Below are 20,780 nucleotides of genomic sequence, written 5' to 3' on the forward strand. Positions count from 1 at the left end.
CACTTAAAAAATATAATAATATATAGCCTAAAGTTTTGTTCTGCTATTTTTCAGTCTGTAAATAATGATATTGGTTGCCTGCAAACCACCCTGCGAGATGCATTTACAACTGTGCACGATGCAAAAGTGCTGAATGAAAAAAAAAAGAATCCAGTATACCGCCGTCTGCAGCAGCAGAGACCTCTAGACCCCAAGAGTGAGGCACAGATGCAGGTAATACTGGGAATTTGGACTGTTGTACAGTAAAGCTAATGTAACCAAACAGTGACGTCTCACTAGTATGTTATTTTAATGACCCATTATTTTTCTCTCCTTATACAGGAGATTCGCAGACTGAATCAGTATGTGGAATATGCTATTCAGGATGTTAATAATGTCCTTGACTATCGGTGGGAGCAATATTTGTACAATAGGAAAAAACAGAGGTGTGTATTTTTTTTAGATACTTAGAGCATAACTTTCTGTAACTTGAATATTGTTATAATATTATTAATAAAAATTTCTTAAAAAGGTAACTACTTAGATTCTCTCGAGCATGGATGTCTGTCTGGTCCTCTTATGGGTTTGGGATCATCAGCCATTTTGATTGGTCAATTTTTATGTAGGGTTTACTATTGATTTGTCTTGATTATCACTGACCTTTAGGTGACATTATCCTAGTTTCATAATTTTTATATTTCTTTGAGCTAGAAATAGTTGAGTTGGAATCTTTCTTTGCCATTTATACTCCTTTTTTAATACTATTTTTTTCTGCTACCCACAGGGGCATTGCTGTTCCACAGCGTGAAACGCTCTTTAACACGTTGGCTAGTCATCAGGAAATCATCAACCAACAGAGACAGCGTTTAAACCAGCTAGTAGCCAAGTTGCAGGAGCTTGGCCTGTACAATCAGACCTCCCAGTGGAATACATCACTAGGAACATCCAATGGTCAGAGGTAAGGTATTTACCACATACTTTTACAGGCATGATACCATGTGTTGAACAATAAGTAGCCTAACTTTTTGATGAAAGAAGAAGATTGTGAACCATGGCTGCTAAAATGTTTGGCCAGCACAGACCTATTTAGACATAGTAAGACATAGTTAGTTACCCCTAGAAGAGAACTCTGACATACACAGGGAGCTGCCATTTTAGGGAATTAACTCTTTCTGAAATTCAAGTCAATAAAATAATAGTTTTCGAAAAAGACAAATGCTGATAGGAAGACAATTAACATAATAGTTCTGTGCCGTAAATTTACCTGCACTTTAAGAATTGTCTTTAAAATTTGTAGAACCTCTTTCAGGTGTTTCAATTAATTGATATTTCAGGGATTTTTTCTAGGAACCTCAATGTTTACTTCGGTAGTTTTAAGGTCATAACTATGTCCTGACCTCATCTTAAAGACAATTTTTCAACCAGTTTATAAATTTTCAGTTTCTAGGTATAGTTAAGTACTGCCCAGTATGTTTAGGTTAAAAAAAAAAAAAAGAATTCATCTCACATAAAGCTGACAAAGTTTGATGGAGCAGAGGAAAGGTGGGATAGATGAGTGTGTGGTTGTTGTTTTTTTTTTTTTTTTTTCTTTTATGTTTGCCAAATTAAGATATAATCAGTATGGTCATTGTCTACAGCAATGCACGACTTGCAGGTGGCCAATGCAAAGAGAATTTTACAGTACAAGGATGTTTTTTTTTGGTTTTTTGTTGTATTTACATCTCCAGGAGTCAGAATTATAGCACCTTGAACTGAAAATGTTTCTATCTATATATCTGTCTATCTGTCTTTATATTTAAATCAGTTTTATTTAAGTTTTCAGATAAAAAAAGGGGGGGTAACAGGTAAACATAACACATTTACCATCAACTATATAACACACACACCATAACAAACATAACATGGTAGGCTTCTAATTAACAGACATACAATACCGAAAGGTTGCATATACCCAAAGAAAAGTAAATAAAAAAATAAATAAAACAGAGAAACATAACAGTTCTAAAGGGATCATATAGCACATGTTAAACCTGTGCAAAAACAGCTATATATCTGCTATCGGAAGCGTGTGGCATAGGGTGTAAGCCAATAGTCATAAACAACAGATAAAATAACAACACAGACGTACATATAACAAATAAGCCCAGGGGGGAAGGGGGGGATGCCAAGCGGTACAAAGATATAAGAGGTATATATTGACCCTCAGTACTGGGTTTGGGATCCAGCCTGTAAGCCTAGACATTAGGTAAGATAAGTGCGAAATCGGGGAGAGTCCTTAAACCAGTCCCAAATGGACCAGGTAATTCTAAATTGGTCCATTCTATCATCATCCTCTGCGACCAACATTTCCATATTGCGGATTTTTTCAAGTTCGGAGACCCAATTGGCTATAGAAGGGGCACCAGATTGCTTCCATCCTGAGCAAGTAGCTCGTACAACCTGGACACAACATGAGAGGGGCGGTCCGAAGAGCCAACCAACTGCTCAAAGGCTGTTAAGCTTCTATAAAAAACCGATAAGTCAGAGAATGAAGCTACAAAGGATGACAGTTGCCTGTGTGAAAGCCAAGAAAGCAGCTTGCTTCTGTTAGGGAGATCCAGGGAGGCCAGTAGGGGGACCCGTCCGTTATGTAATATACTCCTAAGATAACGGCTTTCAGATGCAGACCACGATAAAAAAGTGGAGGTTCGCATAGCCGGGGGGAATGCTGGATTATCAAACAGCGGTGTCATGGGTCCTGGATTCGAGGACAATTTGCCAGTTCTGAGGAGGATATCCCAATTATGTAATAAATCCACTGTAAGTGGGAGTAGAGGGCGGACCGGTCGTACCAACGACCGATCCACCCATGGCAGGGACCGGAGGCTAACTGGGGATAGACAGTCTTCCAGCTGTACCCATTCCTTCGTCTCACTGTTGTGAAACCAGTCTATCAAACGTACCAAAACTGACGCTCTATAATAGGAAATAACATCCGGAGCCCCTGCACCTCCTCTACCTTTGGCCTTGGACAGAGTGCTAAATGCCAGTCTAGGGCGTTTCTTGTGCCATATAAACTTTAAAAATAACCTATGAATTTTACGAAGATATGCGGACGGCAAAAATATGGGGACCGATTGGAAGAGATATAGCAGTTTAGGGATTATATCCATCTTAAGAGTGTTTATACGGGCGAACCAGGAGAGAGGCAAGGAATCATATTTCTGAAGGTCAGACTGAAGTTTACTATACATTGAGGAATAATTAAGGGAGAACAGTTTGGAGGGATCCGAGGGGACCAATATACCCAGGTATTTAATGGCATCAGAACAAATCCGGAAAGGCACATTAGAACACATAGCTGACATTTGAGAAGAGTCCAAGGTAACATTAAGAATTTCGGATTTGGAATAGTTGACCTTGAAATTACTATGTATACCAAATTCAGCAAGTTCCTTCAGGATAGTAGGTATCGTCACATGAGGGGATGTTATATATATCAAGAGGTCATCTGCGTATAAAGAAATCTTATAATGAGTATCACCCACCTGGATCCCCTTTACATCTGGATTGTGGCGCAAGGCCACAGCCAAATGTTCCATAATTAAGGCATAAAGTAAAGGGGAGAGAGGGCACCCCTGCCTCGTGCCATTCTTGATTTGAAAAGAATCGGTGAGAGTGCCGTTAACCCGCACCCGAGCTCTGGGTTCAGAGTACAGTGCTGCAATTCTAGAGACCATGCAGGGTCCCATGCCCACCTGACATAACGCCGAATACATAAACTGCCAGCCAACCCTGTCAAAGGCTTTTTCAGCGTCTATTGACAGTAAGCACGCAGGGGTACCTGAGGATTTAGCAAACTGAGTCAGCAGGAGAGTCTTAATAGTATTATCCCTGGCTTCCCTTCCATAAATAAAGCCTGTTTGATCCTTATGGATCAGCGATGGCTCTATCTGTCTTTATGATAGCACTCCTGTGCTTTAAGCTTCATAGCTGTATATCTGCAATGTGAGATCAAAGGCCCCTGACTACTAGTCTCGGGGACATTAAGATTTGCATATGGGGGTAAACCCTTTGTTAGATGTAGGCAATACTGGTGACTGGTTCTTTACCCTCTGCCTGAGATTTTACGCACAGCTTCCACAGTTACCATTGTTTTTTTATTTATTTTATTTGTTTTTTTTCTGAAACACTACTAAATGTTTATTTTACTCTAGATTTGCCTTATATTAATTATACTGCTTTATATATATATTTTTAGGCAGTTTGAAGAAGAGTTAAAGAACCTGCAAACTGCAATGTCCCAGACTGTTTTGGACACAAAGACCCAGCCCTCACCTAAAGTGCAGCGTGAGTATCAAAGTTTGTTATTATACTTTATTATATTTGTGAAAGGACAACACAAGCTGCAGGTTTACAGAGCTGTTAAAATTTGTTTGCCTGTGAAATGAACACAAAAAAAGTGTTAAGAGGCAAACCTGATTTGTCTCTATTCTGAATTTCTGGTGTTTGGAAAAGAAAGATTTTACATGTCTGTCCTAGTAAATTAGTAACTGTGAAGACCTCACCCCTTATTTGGCAGACTAAAAACATAAAAAATGTCTCTAGCTTTAACTTTTCCAAAATTTGGTTTTATTGATGCCAGTGACATTTCTTACCACTTCCTGTCCAACTGACTATAGGAAGTTAAGGGAAATCTTCTTGATTGGTACACTGTCAGAAAAATAATCCTGATGGCAGTTTGTCTATGTAATGTTTTTATGTTATGCTTTGTTGCTTAACCACCCGACCGGTAAACCCGAACTTTTCTCACTGTGTAAATCCCATCACTTACCTGGTCCCCGCTGCGATGATCCGTTCTGTCCAGCGTCGATCGCTAAAAAAAAAATACTCACCTTATATTAATATACAGTATACCGAATTATCGCATTTTCAGTATTTTTCATTTATTTATGTATTCTTGTTTAAGCTGATTTTTGTGTATTTTATTTAATTTTAATAAAAGTATTTTTATTTTTTTTACATGATTGTGTGTTTCAAACATTTTTTTATATTAATGATATCTACTAGAACCCTGTTCGGACATATTTCTCTAAGTTACAAGTCTACAATTTAAAAAAAAAATTTCATGAAAAACAGTGTACCGCTTTTGGTACAGAAATCTAGACATCAGTGTAACGCCCAGGAGGTTAAACACTTAACCTGCCTGTAATACTGATCTCCGCTCTCTTACTTAACACTAATTTTGTGTAAATTTTGTGTCTTTTTCTTTTTGCAGCCAAAGTATCAAAATTAAAGCTGAACCAGCTGAGAAATTTTCTGGCAAACAGGAAACCTCCAGTTGTCAGATCACTTGCCCCAGGTATCAGCTCACTTGTGTTTTACAGTTTGTTGGAGAGGAAAGTCTGTGGTAGGCTGAAGGGGATACAATTGAAAGAAAATATTGTGGCTTGCTTAGCAGTTTTTCCATAATGCATAAAGATAGTTACAGGTCTCAATAGACATTAGGTGTATGTGCTAATTTTGCTAATTTTACCTTCTGAGATGAGAGATCAATGAAGATTGTGTACATAATCTGCATAATTGCATACATAAAGACACTCTTAGATCCATGGCCATATTTAGACAAACATTTCTCACAGACTTGCATGTCAAATAGGATTATAATGACTGTTTTATACACTAGCTGCTTGTCTACAGTGTCCATTTTTTTTTTTTAAAAGATAGCTGCTTTTGGACTATTAGATTTTTTCTTGTAACTATAGCATGAGATCTTAAGCATACAGGAAAACCTTGAACTAGTCTAACTATATACTACCTGTAGATAGTGCAGGACTAACTGAAAAATACTAAAAAAATAAATTTTTATTTTTTTAAGTCAACCTTTGCCGATCATCATTCCTGGCCCCAAGTTACTTTGAAGACTTGGATGATGTAAGCTCAACTTCTTCGCAGTCAGATACTGAAGAAATTCAGGCACCCCCACAGCATGAGGCATTAATTCAGGAGACTCCACCACCGGAACCCTCTGTTCGAACTGTGCGCCATGCCCAAGTAACACGTACTGCATCTGTGCAACCAGAGTTTGGAACACCATTTCATATTGGAAAAACTCTATCTCCAGTTGGTCCAATTACAAGCACTCGTGAGTCTCAAAAAAATATATATATATCCAGTTTGAACAAATTTGTGTATAGTTGTTTATATTTGTTTGTTGTCCTCATACAGTAGGGCACTCACTCTATGTCAGACAGTATGCTACCCATATGTTTTGGAGTTTCGGATGCATCATTCTATTTTCTATTTTCGAGTTCTATTTTAATGCTATATGGCAAGCAGTGTAGTAAGAAAAAAAGTTTTGTTGCCCATGGCAGCATAACAAGTCCTAGCTGCTGCTTTTCTAGAGTAGGATTCAAAACCATAAACTATGGGCAATACTGACTTGGCCTTAGTAGGACACAAGGCCCATTATATGTCAACATATAGAGAAAAGTTAGTGTGCAAAGTTACCCTAACATATATTGTTGTAATCAAGTCAAAACAATACATATCTCTTTATTTGTACAAAAATAATAGTCAGCATTAGGAACCTTCTAGTTGTTTAATTTGCTGGTCTTCATTTTTCATTTTCCAGCTGTAGTCCATGCACAACCAATCAGAGTAATCCCCCAGGGTGCGGACAGCACAATGTTGGCTACCAAGACTGTCAAATATGGAGCTCCAGCTGTCACAGCTCCACAGGCAGCTGCCGCAGCAGCTCTTAGGAGGCAGATGACCAGCCAGATATCTGGTAATATGCTTTTAAATTTTTTAATATTGACTTAGCTGTTACAAGAATGTTTTACTTTAATTCATTTGTGTTTCATTTTTAGCCCCACTTACTGAATCTACCCTGCAAACTGTGCCTCAGGTTGTCAATGTTAAAGAACTAAAAGGCAGTGGGCCCACAACGATTGGGTAAGACTTTCAAGTTTAAATGGTGTGGTCTGTAGGGAGCAACATGTTACTAATATGCTATAAGTGAAATGAGCTGAACAAATAATGATCATAGACCACTGCAAATACAAATATAGGGAATGCCTGTGCAGCTTATTTTTGGCCTGCATTGGTCACATCATATTGAAATTTACAAATGAGTAATTATTTACATTTTAAATACATAATTATTTAGACATTTTTAATAAGCCACACAGGCATTTCCTATAATCTTTTATGTTTCCAATATGTTTATAAATTTTCTATATGCACAGCATCACCCACTTCTCTAGCTAATATCAGGTTGACTCGTTTTTACTGTAATGTTCAAGGTAGCAATGTGTATGGGGCTTTTTACCAAGTGAAAAAATTGATTACGTGGATTTAACTATTAACTTATGTCTTGCATCTTGCATCTCCTTTCCCTTAGGCCTTCTGTTCCACAGTCTGCTGTCCAGGTGAACACCCAGATGCTGGGATCAGCTCATGCTAAGCAGGTATAATCATTTTTAAATTTTTTTTTTTTTTTTTTTTAGAAGGGCAGATTGGGAACAAACATAAAGACACTATGGGATTGGGTTTTAAAAGGAGCCTGTTTTGGTAGAATTGAGCTTTATGGGTTTAATAGTTCATGTTAGCAGTGCAGTGTCTGATCATCTAACGTACTTTGCCTCTGAATTTCTCATCTCATAGGACTTAAAATATGGCTGTGCTGTTCACTTTTCTTTTTGTAGAAGAGAAAGCTATAAGTCAGTCCCCACCCGTGCAACGATTTCCTTGTTTCTGCCTCACTGTAGAAATGTGCTTTTTGCATGTCTTTTGCTTTTTTGTTGGATGATTTGTGGATCAGTCATTTGGCGGGCATTTTTGATATGAGGAAGCAAAGTACTACATCTACCAAAATGGCTACCCCCACAAAAAAAGCAAAACAAGGCAACTTTAAATTAGGAATAGGAAAAAAAAACTGTGGGGAAACCTCAGATGTTACTCTGACAAGGGGACAAGAGGTATGGTTTTTATTTATCATTTCAAGTACACAGAAAACTAAGTTATGTAAGGGTAATAAATATAAAATAGGAAAGGACCATTCTGATAGAAATGTAATACAATTCCAGATTGTGCGAGGATTTAATACTGGATGTAGGCTGAGCATCAAGTATCATTTGAATAACATGAATTGGGAAGTTGATTTAGTCAATAGGTAGTAAATACCAAAGGGTGTTGATGCCTGTTTAGAAGATGCAGTGTGGTCTTGATTGGGGGTTGGGATTGTTTGTCCTCATGATTTAGGGCAGAGATGATTAGATTGGTGACCTGATCCAATGAGACCACAACTCACAATTGATAAGGCATGCTCTTCTCATGTAACTGAGTTGGGTATAGGAGGGGGCCTTCTCTGTTTGGCTAAACATTTTTAATGGTAATGAACCCGAAGTATATGCTATAAAATGATTTGTTTTCAAGCATAACTGACGAAAAGATTGGTGGTTTAAGGTTTCTTTTAGCTTTTGAGATCTGTGAGATGCATAGGAGACAGAGTCAGACCTGCAACCTCAACAATTATGTCTACTTTCTGAAACAGGAAAGCTTGAATTTTAAAGTCAAGATCACATGAAATTAAAAACATTTGTAGCATTCAGGAGAGTTGACCCTGTACAACCTGAAGGGGGACTCTAGGCTAAAGCCATTATGGAGCACTATTCTCTTCTTCCCAGCATTGTGTCTTTGAGGGATTATCAGAATACCATATTTGGTACAACCTGCTTACATGGAGAATCCATGAAGAAGCGTTTATTGTACAGGGAAGATAATGGTTGCTGTTGGTGGCCCATCTAATAAGACATTCTTCCAGATCAGATTGCAGTAGTAGGGAAGGTGATTTATGCTGAATAGTTCCACAGTGGTTTTATGCTGCTGTAGATACAAGCTGTAGGTATTGTCCATAAACTAGCGCAATAAAACTGATACTCCTGTCCTGATATTGTTTGTTCTTTTTCTTCAAACTCAGGTTCCACCATCCAGTGGAATAAAGATACCATCAGTTCCAGCTCCTACCAGCAATGTCCTTGCACAGCCAACACCTGGGTTGGCATCTAGCAAAATAGGTGAGCCAAGGGAAATCACTTTTTTAAATGGATTAGTTATTCATTCAGGTCTCTCTATTTGTGTTCTTTGAAATAATTTAAGCAGACAAATGAAGCAGACCTATAATGTAAACGTTAACTTTCTTTACTGAAATCATTATTTTGAATGATAATAAAGGAGCGTGTAATAAAATAGAGGTTGCAATTGTTAACATCTTACTAAAAAAAAAAAAAAACTAGCTACCTCTGGTTTAAACATGCTTTGAGTCAGTGACCTGGGTCATACGTTTACTTAAAAACTCACTGAAATTGAGTTACTAAGTGCATAGTAGAAATGTTTTTGTTTATGAAGGAAATCTATTCTAGGTATATTTGGTTTTATTTTTGTGATTTTTTGAATCAATTGACATTAGCTAACAAAAGTTGGTTGTTTTATAGGACAAACCAGTTCAAAATCTGAAGCCCAGACTACAACTTTATCACCTGTCTCGTCTTCAGGTCTATCTGGGAACAAAGCATTTCCTTTTGCAGCACCTAGGTAAGAACACCACACAGTGTTGTCCAATGCCTTTTTACCATAACTGCAGTATGTGTTGTTAGAATACCTACAATTTACTGTAATGCCAAAATTAAGCAGATTTAAAAAATACAAAATTATAAAATTCAATGTTCAGCAAGGCTGAACAGTGTGAGAGGAAGAAGCAAGCAGGACAGAGAGACAATCTGCTGACAAGAAGATCAAGCTGAGTGACTGAGACTGTTCACTGTAATGCTTTTGCTTAGCCTTAGGTAAAAGGGAGTGAATGATGCTGACTGTCAAAGTAAGTGTGTCTAGCAGCGGAAAATAGTACTGTTGCTCTGAATTTATTGCGAATATTGGGGAAAAAAAAGTCAGATATGAAAATGTTAATATTTGTCTTTATCTTTAATCACTGGTACCGTCCACATACATTTTCATTTACATTCCCCCTCAGAAATTGAAAATTTTATTTATTGCAAATGCTAAATTGAATCCAATGAGTCTTGCTCTGGTTGCATTAATATTAATATTGTTTAAAGTGATTAACAATGGTCAGATTTGCAAATTAATATACCTACAATTTAAAAGTGCCACAACCCAGCTAACACCGCCACCAAATACACCATAGATCAAAAAAAAAAAAAGGGAGGACTTTTTAGGCACTTATATTATAGAAAACTTTACTTTTATTTCAACATTAAAAAATCATCAAAATATATTCCAATTTTTTAAAAGAGAAAATGTAAATAACACAACAATTCAATAAAAACACCCCAGCTGCATAGTCTCATACATATGTAGAAATTTCAACGAGTTTTGTGGATATGTCTGGTTCTTCAGGAAACAGTGTTGAGACTTATTTGTTGAAACACAATAATAACCACTCATTGTGGATACCTCCTCAAAAGAACATGAGCGAACAGGCAACAAGGCAGAGCGGAATTCCAGGGATATCATGAAGATTTTTTGAATGAATATACTTCATATAATAAAAAATATGATCAATCCATTTGGATGCCCATACATGGCTCCCTCAGGTCACACTTCAATGTTCCAGTCAGTTCAAAATATCTAATCACACTAGGTTTAGCCTACCTCGTCTTGCTCTGGTTGCATTATTAGTAAAGTGATACTGAGCACAAGGCCATGATTGAAGGGATGGTGAAGCTCTTGCTGCTAGATGGCACTAGGTAATATACTTTGGGTACCACCATCACTTACTACTGTACTTAATATATATGTTATACCAAAACCGTACTTTCTAGGAGTAGTTATTCTGGTTTAGCAAAAGCTCTTGTCATTTTATTAAAACTTCTATGTGGGTTCATTCCATTACAAACCTTGCTGTGTAAAATATTACATTACCCAGAAGTCCTTACACCAGTTGGTATATTACCCAGGATTTTATTACGAAAACAGGGCATTTACTATCACTTTGTATTTTTGCCATATTTGTCTGAAATATATCTTTATATTAAAGTGTTGCAAGATAACTGAAAGCTGGTATCAAACGGGCAGTGAGAAAGGCTGCCTTGGGGGGTGTTTTGGGTGGTGCTTAAAGGAGAAGTATTAAGACTTTATCATTGCTGTAATTTGCTACTCACTCTCTCTCATGCTGAATCAATGACTGAACTTTCTGTCAATGAACTAGAAAAAGTATGCAGATTAGAGTGCTGGCTTCATTCTAATCTTCATGTTTAATCCAGGTCCCTGTCACCCCAACTACTGAAACCTGAGACCATATTACTTGAATCAGCAAAGACATACTTTGTAATTACAGGGTTCTTTTAAGTCACATTAGATTAGGGAAAGATCACAGTGTTGGTTACTGCAGTGGTGATAAATAAAGACCAGGAGATGGCCCCCTCTCACAAAAGTGGCTGTAGTCATCCTTTAATGCCACAAGTTATTTATTTGTTCCCCTTGCCCATCTGCCAGCTTGATTTTTAAAAATAAATAGCCAAAACCTTTGGCTTCCTTTCTATATTTGTGTGTAGGGACACCTATATCTAAAATACTGATTTTAAAGGTACCCAGTAACAAACAACAAGTAATTCTACTATTGCTGGCATTTTCTGAAAATGCTAGTGGCCTTCTGTGAAGCTTTATGTATTTGTTTTAGTACTTTATTTAACTGGTTCAGTGTACAGAGTTATGGACAGATTTAAGAACAAACCCATAGCATAGTCATAGGCATATTGCTTATGCCTGTAAAAGTACACCAAATCAAGTATTTTAAATGCTTTCCTTCCGTTATTTTCTTGAAAACTATTTTAAATTGCAATAAAACTCTGAACTATCGAATATAATAACTTCAGAAAGAATCAGTTCCTAAGCACAGACCCCTTCTTGCATCGTAGCCCTCCCCTCCGACCACTATAAAGCAGTGGTCGCCAACCTATTCGGACCCACGGACCACTAAATTTACTGCCTCTCGACTGCGCATGCACGGCCAGCCTTGTGTCAAAAGAGAAGAAACTTCCCCCAGAGTGGCGTAATGATTCCAGAACATGCCCACTCCCTCATCACAGGTCCCTCATCCAGAGACGCAACCCGCCCTGAGCCTGCAATCCATACAGGGGACATGGTTGCTGGCACTGGCCAGTGCGCCTTCCCAGCGGGGTCCTTTTCCTGCTGGGGGGAGGGTGCACCGGCCAGAGCTGCGGAACCACCAAAATTTTCTTGTGGACCACCGGTTGGCGACTGCTGCTATAAAGTGGACCACTTATATTACATCTAAGATGCTGGCACCTAGGGGCAACCTCAGGGCATTTGAATGTGTAAAAACAAGGTAGGTTTTGGGAAGGTTGTTGTTGTTGTTGTTATATTAAATGATCTGGTGGCAGGGTCTCTTTTGTTTACAGCTTTTACTAATACATATATTTAATTGCATATCATACATATATGACAGATTTTAATATTTCTTTTCCCTTTTTTTAATATACATGGCTCTGTAATTTTCTTGGTATATGATGGTTTTTGGTCTGTCTTGCAGTGGATCTCCATCCTCCGCTCCTTCATCCAAACTAGGAGGCCCAGCTCAAGGTAATTAGGGGATTTCTTAAAAGCTACATTTTTCTCTTTATTGCTTTGATAACAGTCTGGGTACCATTTTGGGTGTAGTTTGTTCATCATATGCAGTGAGACGTTTAGGCTAGTGGTTTTTCACAGAGTGAAGAACAATTTACTAGTGTAAAGGAGCCATAATTCAATTGTCAAGCAAGTGTTTGAGTATTGGTGTTTATGAATTTGTGTCCATTTTTGTAAATAGGAGCAATTTCTTTTTTACAGAATATCAATTTCTAGAAATATTTTAAATACTGTTCAGCCTTTCTTTCACATGTGTCTGCAGTCAGATTAGATAACTTTTTTTGAAACCATTTTATTTTTTTTAGAGACCTATTGGCTGCCAATACTGGTCTCTTCTGAAAAGGTTTCCTGGTTATTTTCCCCAAAGGAATCAGTAGTTTGGAACGTAAAACAAGCATTCGTTAAGGATGTTCAGACTTTGTGCTGACATTACAAGTTGCAGAACTAACCTAACCAATAAAACCAAGCTATTTTTTAAGGTTTCCTTAAAAGAAAAACCTTATTTGTTTAGGTTACTGTTTACATTTTTATTTTTCAGTAAGACTGACATTTTTCTCCCATGCTTACCAAACTTTTTTTTTTTTTTTTTTTTTTTTTAGTTAAGGGCATTAGCCAGTCAACCCCATTTACCAACAATGCAGGAAACCAGTTCCAGTTTGGGCTTGGAACTGAAGCCAACTTTGCTTTTGGATCTCCTAAGCCAGCCACTAGTAATACCAATGCTTCCAACTCAGATTCTAGTACAAGTGCTGGATCAACTTCTTCCCAAGCACCTTCAGCTATTACATTGCCATCCACTAGTATGGGCACTGCAGTTAAGCCTGGGGATAGTGCTACACAAACTTTCACTGCTGGGGAGACTCTAGGCAGCTTTTCAGGCCTGAGGGTTGGTCAGGCTGAAGAAGTACCTAAAATGGATTCTTCCAAAGTCACCCCATCATTACAGGCAGTAAAAATGTCTGGTGCTTCTCCTTTGACAAGCATTGGAGGATTTCAACCTTCAAAACCTGTAGAATCTGTTTCAGTCACAAGCAGCTCTTCAACACTGTTTGGTAATACACCATTTACAAACACAGGAGTAGCTGGCATGTTTAATCCAAGTGTCATGAAGCAGAACTTTTCATTTTCAACACCAGCCACCACAACACCTGGAACTGAAGCTTCATCCACAGTTCAGGTTACATCTGCTCTATCTTTTAGTTTTATTGCTCCTTCAACATCACTTCAGACTCCTACTACAACAGTTACTGCTGCACTGCCTACACCTGTCCCCAGCTCTTTACTTGTAGATGCCAAACAAGCAGCTCCTGAAAAACCACAGAATGAGCCAGTGGCAATATCTTCCCAGCTACAAGCATTACTTGCTACCACAACAGAGAGTAAGGATTTAGCTTCTACACCAACAATCTCAACAGCTGAAAGAACAGCATCCTCAGTTACTGGTGTCATGTCTACAGTTGCCAAATCACAACCTACTACAGAAATTAAGACAACTACACCACCTGCTTCCATTTTTCCATCTACCGTGAGCTCCAGTGGTAATGTCCCCATCACTTCTATACCTTCATCAATAAGTAATTTAGCTCCAGTTGCAACCACGTGTGAAGGACCCCCCTTACAGACGCCTGTGATTACATCAGCTCCTACATCAGGCCTACCTAACACACAAGTAACAGGGTCTGCTGGAGCAGATTCTGCTTTTGGCCAGCCACCTGCAACAGCTACACCTATTCCAACAACAGCTGGTTCACTTTTTGGCCAGACCCCAGGAGCTGGTACAGGCACTCCTCTGTTTGGTCAGTCAGGTAGTACATCAACCACCACATCTGTGATTACTACTTCTGGTTTTGGTGCACCAGTTTTTGGCTCAGCAGATAGTGGAGGAGGCTTTGGACAGCCTGCCTTTGGTCATTCAGCATCGCTATGGAAAGCCCCAACTAGCTCTGCTAGTGGCTTCTCCTTTACACAATCGGCCTTTGGATCACAGCCAGTCTTTGGACAGGCTCCAGCTTCAACAACCGCAACCAGTAGTGGTGGCAGCGTGTTTGGAGGATCTGCAAACACCAACAGTGCAAGTACATTCTCGTTTGGGCAACCATCAAGCAGCAGCAATGCATCCACTTCTGGAGGAGGCCTATTTGGACAGAACAGTACCCAGGTTTTTGGTCAGAGTTCTACATTTGGTCAAAGTACTCCAGTTTTCGGCAATGCAAGCTCCTCTACAACAACATCATCATCCTCTTCTTCATTTAGCTTTGGACAGCCATCAGGTGGGTGTTGCCTGCAATAAACATTTTAAGTTACTAAATTGTAAAACCTGAAAAGTGAATTTCATGGCTGTGACTCCTCCAGTTTAAATTCGGTGTTTTTTGCTTTTACTTTTTTTTTTAGCATTTGGCTCCAGCTCCACTGGGTCAGTATTTGGCCAAACACAAAGCGGCAACGCAAGCGTTTTTGGACAGGTAAATATTTTTTTTTCCCAGGGCTATATTGTTTTTATGCCTTTCAATGTGTGCAGAAGTGATTCTGTGGTGTTAAGGTTGCTATCTTGCTTTTAGCACTGTACTGAGTGCAAGGTGACAGGTATTTGTAATTTATTAAGTACAGGGGTTAGGTGTATGTAATATATATTACGCCCAGGAATCAGAAGAACTTCCCCATGTGCACACGCTGTTTACACGTGTAAATATGCATTTACACTTCACACAGAAATATACACCGTAAGCTGATCATGCAAATTTTGTTTATGCTAAACGACTTTGACATCAAGTGCCACACATAATAATTTGCATATTTAATAATGCAGAAAACTATGTGCCTCTGCTAAATAAAAGTTAACTGCCAGAAGTGATAGACAAGTTATAGGTATGGAGGAGACATTCTATTGGAGATGTGGAATGTGTTACATTAGACTGCTAGCAATTGCTGCCACCATAGCTCCGTACTCTCACCGCTGAGGTCTAAGTGCTGCATGGCAAGCAATAAGGTAAGTGATACATTTCATGTCATGATGCCATGTGAATTCCCAATGTAAATCTGTGGTGTTAGTGCAGTTTGGCTGAAAAGTCCTAGCTGGTGATAACGTAACAGGATACCAGTAAAAATCTGTTAAATGACCAAGAAAGGGTTATGTAAAACACATCTATGTATATTGACATTCCTCTTTTCCTTACAGGCTTCTTCTTCTGGAGGGGGTCTTTTTGGCCCAGGTAGCACTAGTGCAAGTAGTGGAGGTTTCTTTAGTGGTCTTGGTGGTAAACCCAGCCAGGAAGCTGCCAACAAGAATCCTTTTGGAGCATCCAACACTGGATTTGGTTCACCCAGTTCTGCCAGTAGGTGTTCTTTATCCACTTAAGAACTAACAATATATCACCACTTGACTAAGGTTGTCTTGCTATGTTTTGTTGCAGACCTTTTAAAGCTGTTTAAATTCTGTGCAGATGTTTTTGGGAAAACTACTGTCAAAATGGTCAACAGAAATAGTTACATATTGTTGATTTAGGAATATTTATCTGCATAAATATGGAAATGATATCTCCTATCAATGCATATAGATATTCAATAACAGAAGGTTCATACACAAAATATAGCTAGTCACTCAAACAGTTTAATTAAGAAAACAAGGTGAAACAAAGTACACAGCAATATTGTTTGATATCTAAATATAGGAACTTCAATCAATGATACATATAGCACATGGACACATAAGGTTATTAGTAGTAACCCCTGTAATAGTCTAATAACTGCTTAGTACACAAATCAGTAATTACAAAATGGCAAAGTAATGCAGTAATACTATAGACAGCCATAAGTCTACAATCAGGAATATCTTATAGCTACCTGCTAGGAAGTTAATGGGTACCTCAGGAGCCTACTTCCTTCAGAAGAGGACTCCATACCAGCTTACCTATGGAGACCCTCAGGAGACAAGGAGAGCAAGCAAGAGAGGAGAGCAAGAGCGATCTAAATTCTCTCAGTTCCCATTTTTCTATATAGGTAATTCCTATTAGGTATCCTTGGGGCTCTTGGATTGGTTAGTGGGTGTGTTCTGTACGATGACCATCGGTTGACACACACTAGATTATCACTAGATTGTGTTTGGTAATGTAATTTGATGGACCTCCCAGCTTAATTTAATACTTGAATCTGGAGCTAAAATCTAATTTAGGGGTCAACAAGACTTCCAGCTGGGTCATCACCCCAACCCACCTGTCCAGTTAGGCATCTATCTTCTGCTACTTCAGGCTTGATGGATTTATTACCCCTTGAGGGTCCTACTGGTAATCAGTTTGTTATGGGAACTAGATCCTGTGTACTGGCATGTTTATTTTCTGTTTTGTTTATTGTTCCTTGGTTGAGGTTCCTTGATAACCACTGATAAGACATCCCCTAGGTCAGCGGTCCCCAACCACCGGGCCGCGGCCCACTACCGGTCCGCGGCGGTGTTTTCAGTGGGCCGCGAGTACATGATCCATTATTGAAAACGAAGCGGCACCCAACCACCATCCGCGGACCGGAAGTGGTCCGCAGCGGTGTTTGTATGAGATGCCGGTAAATGTACACAGTAGTCTGTGTACAAGCAATGCGAGCACATGACATGCAGCTCGATTAGTAGGATTTTGGTTTATAGATCTTATTATGTTGAAGATCTATAAACTAAAAACTTAGGTTCCTAGTGGCTTCAAGAGCTACTTGAAACATCAGTCCCAGATGCATTCCTATCACCCACTTGCAGTGATGCTCGGTCAACTGCAGCCAATTGACTTTCTGAACTTGGGTGTTTTGTCACCTAGCAGCTGCCTAGGTTTTGTGTGTACGGTAGACCTATCCTATTACCTTATGCCTATACCTTGCGTACTGCATTTGCTGCTAAAACATGTCTGATTCCAGACACAGTGATAAAGTCAAGCTGTCCTGGTTTCCCTTCTTGTACTATACACTTGCTGGTCAAGGTCTGCCCTCCTTGACAGCGCAGATTACTTTGTAACAGTTGACAAACAGGAGATTTAAGTGCTGGTTTAAAGAAACAGGAGCATCTCTGAGAATCTTGTCCTGATGATGTTTAGGGCTAAGATTTCTACTTCAAGTTCTATTATTGGCTTTGGTTTTACTTGCTCTTAATATAGAAGCTTTCACCCCAAGAATTTGTCTGAGACAAATCCTCCCATTGCTGGTTCTGGTCCTAAAAATATCATTAAGATATAGATCTCTGCTCTTGCTATTGTTTTCCAGAGACCATCTTCACCCTTTCTGGTAAATTCTGTGCAAAAGGTTTACCATGTGGTTGCCCCAGTCAAATCCTCTGTACCACCCTGGTATTTAAATTTGGTTCAAAAGCCCCATTTGAAGTTGGCACTTCCGTATCTGTAGTCTCACAAAATAGTTTTCCTTGTTGGGTAGATCAGTGTCTGAACAGGAAACTTTAAAGCCTAGAACTCCCTGCCTTACCATGATGGTCTTTGCATTTCACCTTAATTGAGGCATTGTTTTTCTCTTTGTGTGCACTTTTCAATAGCCATGACAAACCATTGTGTAAAATTTGGTCTCATGGTTTGGGTTTTCTTTTTTCCATTAAAGGCTCACCCCTCCATGGCCGAGAGTGCTTCTTATGTGTTTCAACCATGGGCCTTAGTTTACCTAGTTTGCAAGACTGCCACCTGGTGTTCACTTTTTGCTAGTTTATCAAGTACCGTAGATGTTTGGGCCTCTTCTGCCAACTTCAGCTGTGAAGTCATTCAGGCAGCAGTTTGAGCTGTTTGTTGGGTTTATTTTGGGCCTGTTAATGGTCGTTTTTGGTGTTCCAGTCTCAAATCACCTTGTAGGAAGTGGTATAACTTCGAGAGTTTAAAACTTCCTGTGTCCCTTTTTTGAACTCCCAAGAAAATGACATTAAGTTAGTATAAAAATCCTATTATGTTCTTGAGCATATATTTTTACAATTTTCTGTACTGAATTACAGCATTGTACTGTATTTCTTGCTTCCCTCTCACAGATACAAACACCCTGTTTGGCAATAGTGGTGCCAAGAGTTTTGGATTTGGCAACGCATCATTTGGAGACCAAAAATCTAGTGGCACATTCAGTGCTGGTGGCAGTGTGGCTTCTCAAGGATTTGGCTTCCCCAGCCCCACTAAGACAGGTAAAACAGGGTAGTTGCAGAATCTTTGATGGCCTTGGTAGCCTGGAATAGGAGGCACATTTCCTTTTTTATTGGAGAAACCTTACAGTATGGACTGAAACAACTGTAGTAGTTTTAAGGAACTTCAGTTTTACCTAAAGATGAATTTCAGGCAAATGGTTAAGGATACTGTTAAAATCAAAACATGAGAGCTGTTCTTTACTTGCCAGTAAATGTTTTTCTTTTACAAAGATTAACACAGCCTCACCAAAGACAGTACAGCCAAACTATTATTTCTGACTTTTCTCTTCTGCAATTAAGCAATACGGCTAGTTCAGTGCTTTTCTGATTGGAGAATGAAGGAGCAGCAGCAGACTGATAAGCTTTACCAGTTGCTCTTTCTCCTCATGCTTCCTGTAAGCATGTATCTTTTTTCAATACCTGTACACGCAGAACACCTGATTAACTCCTGACCCGACTTCTCCCAGTCTTGCTTTGCAATAGAATTTCAAGAGACCAAGATCAAGTCAAAATCAGGAACATTCACTAGTTTTACTGATTTTCTTTTTGCCTGGAGTTTAGCTTTAGGTTAAAATAACAATGGGGTTTTAATTACAATATGCAAGTAAAATGTTTCAGTGTTTACAAGTTAGTGAATCTGTATTGTGAGATAATAAAAAGGGACCTGTCAGGTAAGCAGCCCTCGCTGACTTGTTTTAAGGAGAATTCTCTGTGGTTGCCCTTCATCTTGTACCATAATCAAAAGACTATAGGGGAAGGCACAGCCAGCATGGTACATGTTTCACACTAACCAGCTTACAGAGTTTGAACACTGAGTATGTGCTGGGTAGCATGAAACTATTTCTGTCAATAGCATAGGCTTGATGTACACCTGATGGTTAGTGCAGGAAAGAATTGTCCCCCATGGAGTGGTAAGGACTGCAATGTTTAGTGATAAGTCATACCTCCTTCACTGGGGTCTGGGGCCCCTGCTGTACACAAAATTTGTTTGGGGTAAATTATCATTGCTTGTTGAAATAAGCATAAGGGTAACAGCTACAGAAAATGCATGTTAACCTCCCTGGCGGTATAAAAAGTATTTTTAAATGTAAAAGTGGTACATTTAAAAAATACTTAGCATTTTAATTTTACCCACCTCCCAGCAGCACGCATGGTAGCCTGTCCCCAATGTTGGTTATAGCTTTCACCAGTTCTCTAATTATTTGCAGGAACTTTTTTGGCAACCACAACTCCGCACTTTATTATGTCACTGGTTTTCATTTTACCATTCCCAATCATCCACACCACATACCCTGCATAATGTACCCATACCACCCACACTTCATTCTATGTTGGTTCTTCTATCCCCTTCCCTTTATTTGCACAATGTTCTCTGACAGCCCCCTTCAGGTCTTCTCTAGCACCTCTGCCCCCACATTCCACACTGCATTCTTCAGCAGCTGCAACTTTACCATTCAAATTATTCTTCTTTCTACCATGGCTGACCTTCAAAGTTATGGGGTCAGAAGTTATAATTAGAGCTGAACTCCAGCCTTACCTTCTTTTTTCCACATTTGTAGATATACAACCTCTCCGGTGCTGAAAGTGACTATTATTATGAAATAGAAGACTGTTCCATAGATGCGAGTGATGCCGAGACCACAATTCCCGGCATTACTTGGATCTATAGAACAGAACAGGCCGCCGCTCTATAGAAGTGAGCGATGCCAGGAATGTATATGTTGTAGCGGCATCACTCACGCAATACGTAGTGGCGGGCGGGCCAGATGCAGTTCTTTTTAGGAACTCGTTGGGGGCCAAACAAAAGGACCTCATGGGCCAGATTTGGCTCTCGGGCCAGAGTTTGACACCCGTGGTCTAGGGTATCGATTTTGGTACTGAAAATTAACCAATTACCACCTGGGAGGTTAAGAAACAAGTTAACACTGGCAGCCACTATATTTCTTTTTCTCTATACAGTTTTATTGTAAGATGCCAGTATACAAAAAGTAAACTTTAACAAACATTTACTATA

The 20,780-nt window shown here is 39.1% G+C and overlaps 1 protein-coding gene across 2 annotated transcripts in view; it reads left to right on the top strand.

Moving 5' to 3' along the window:
* Positions 1-20,780, top strand: part of NUP214 (nucleoporin 214) — a 48,424-nt gene that overhangs the window by 22,823 nt on the left and 4,821 nt on the right. Inside the window, exons 17-32 of one of the 2 annotated variants that reach the window (XM_072412352.1) lie at positions 55-213; positions 322-425; positions 764-937; positions 4,220-4,308; positions 5,237-5,320; positions 5,837-6,103; positions 6,593-6,748; positions 6,831-6,915; positions 7,364-7,430; positions 8,942-9,038; positions 9,456-9,555; positions 12,533-12,582; positions 13,227-14,897; positions 15,019-15,089; positions 15,803-15,959; positions 18,620-18,766. In XM_072412352.1, the coding sequence (XP_072268453.1) occupies positions 55-213; positions 322-425; positions 764-937; positions 4,220-4,308; positions 5,237-5,320; positions 5,837-6,103; positions 6,593-6,748; positions 6,831-6,915; positions 7,364-7,430; positions 8,942-9,038; positions 9,456-9,555; positions 12,533-12,582; positions 13,227-14,897; positions 15,019-15,089; positions 15,803-15,959; positions 18,620-18,766 (3,478 nt within the window). The remainder of the gene's footprint in view (positions 1-54; positions 214-321; positions 426-763; positions 938-4,219; positions 4,309-5,236; positions 5,321-5,836; positions 6,104-6,592; positions 6,749-6,830; positions 6,916-7,363; positions 7,431-8,941; positions 9,039-9,455; positions 9,556-12,532; positions 12,583-13,226; positions 14,898-15,018; positions 15,090-15,802; positions 15,960-18,619; positions 18,767-20,780) is intronic. The other variant, XM_072412353.1, reaches the window with a different exon arrangement.

This window comes from Pyxicephalus adspersus, chromosome 5 (genome assembly GCF_032062135.1).
Source record: "Pyxicephalus adspersus chromosome 5, UCB_Pads_2.0, whole genome shotgun sequence".
Taxonomy (NCBI): domain Eukaryota; kingdom Metazoa; phylum Chordata; class Amphibia; order Anura; family Pyxicephalidae; genus Pyxicephalus; species Pyxicephalus adspersus.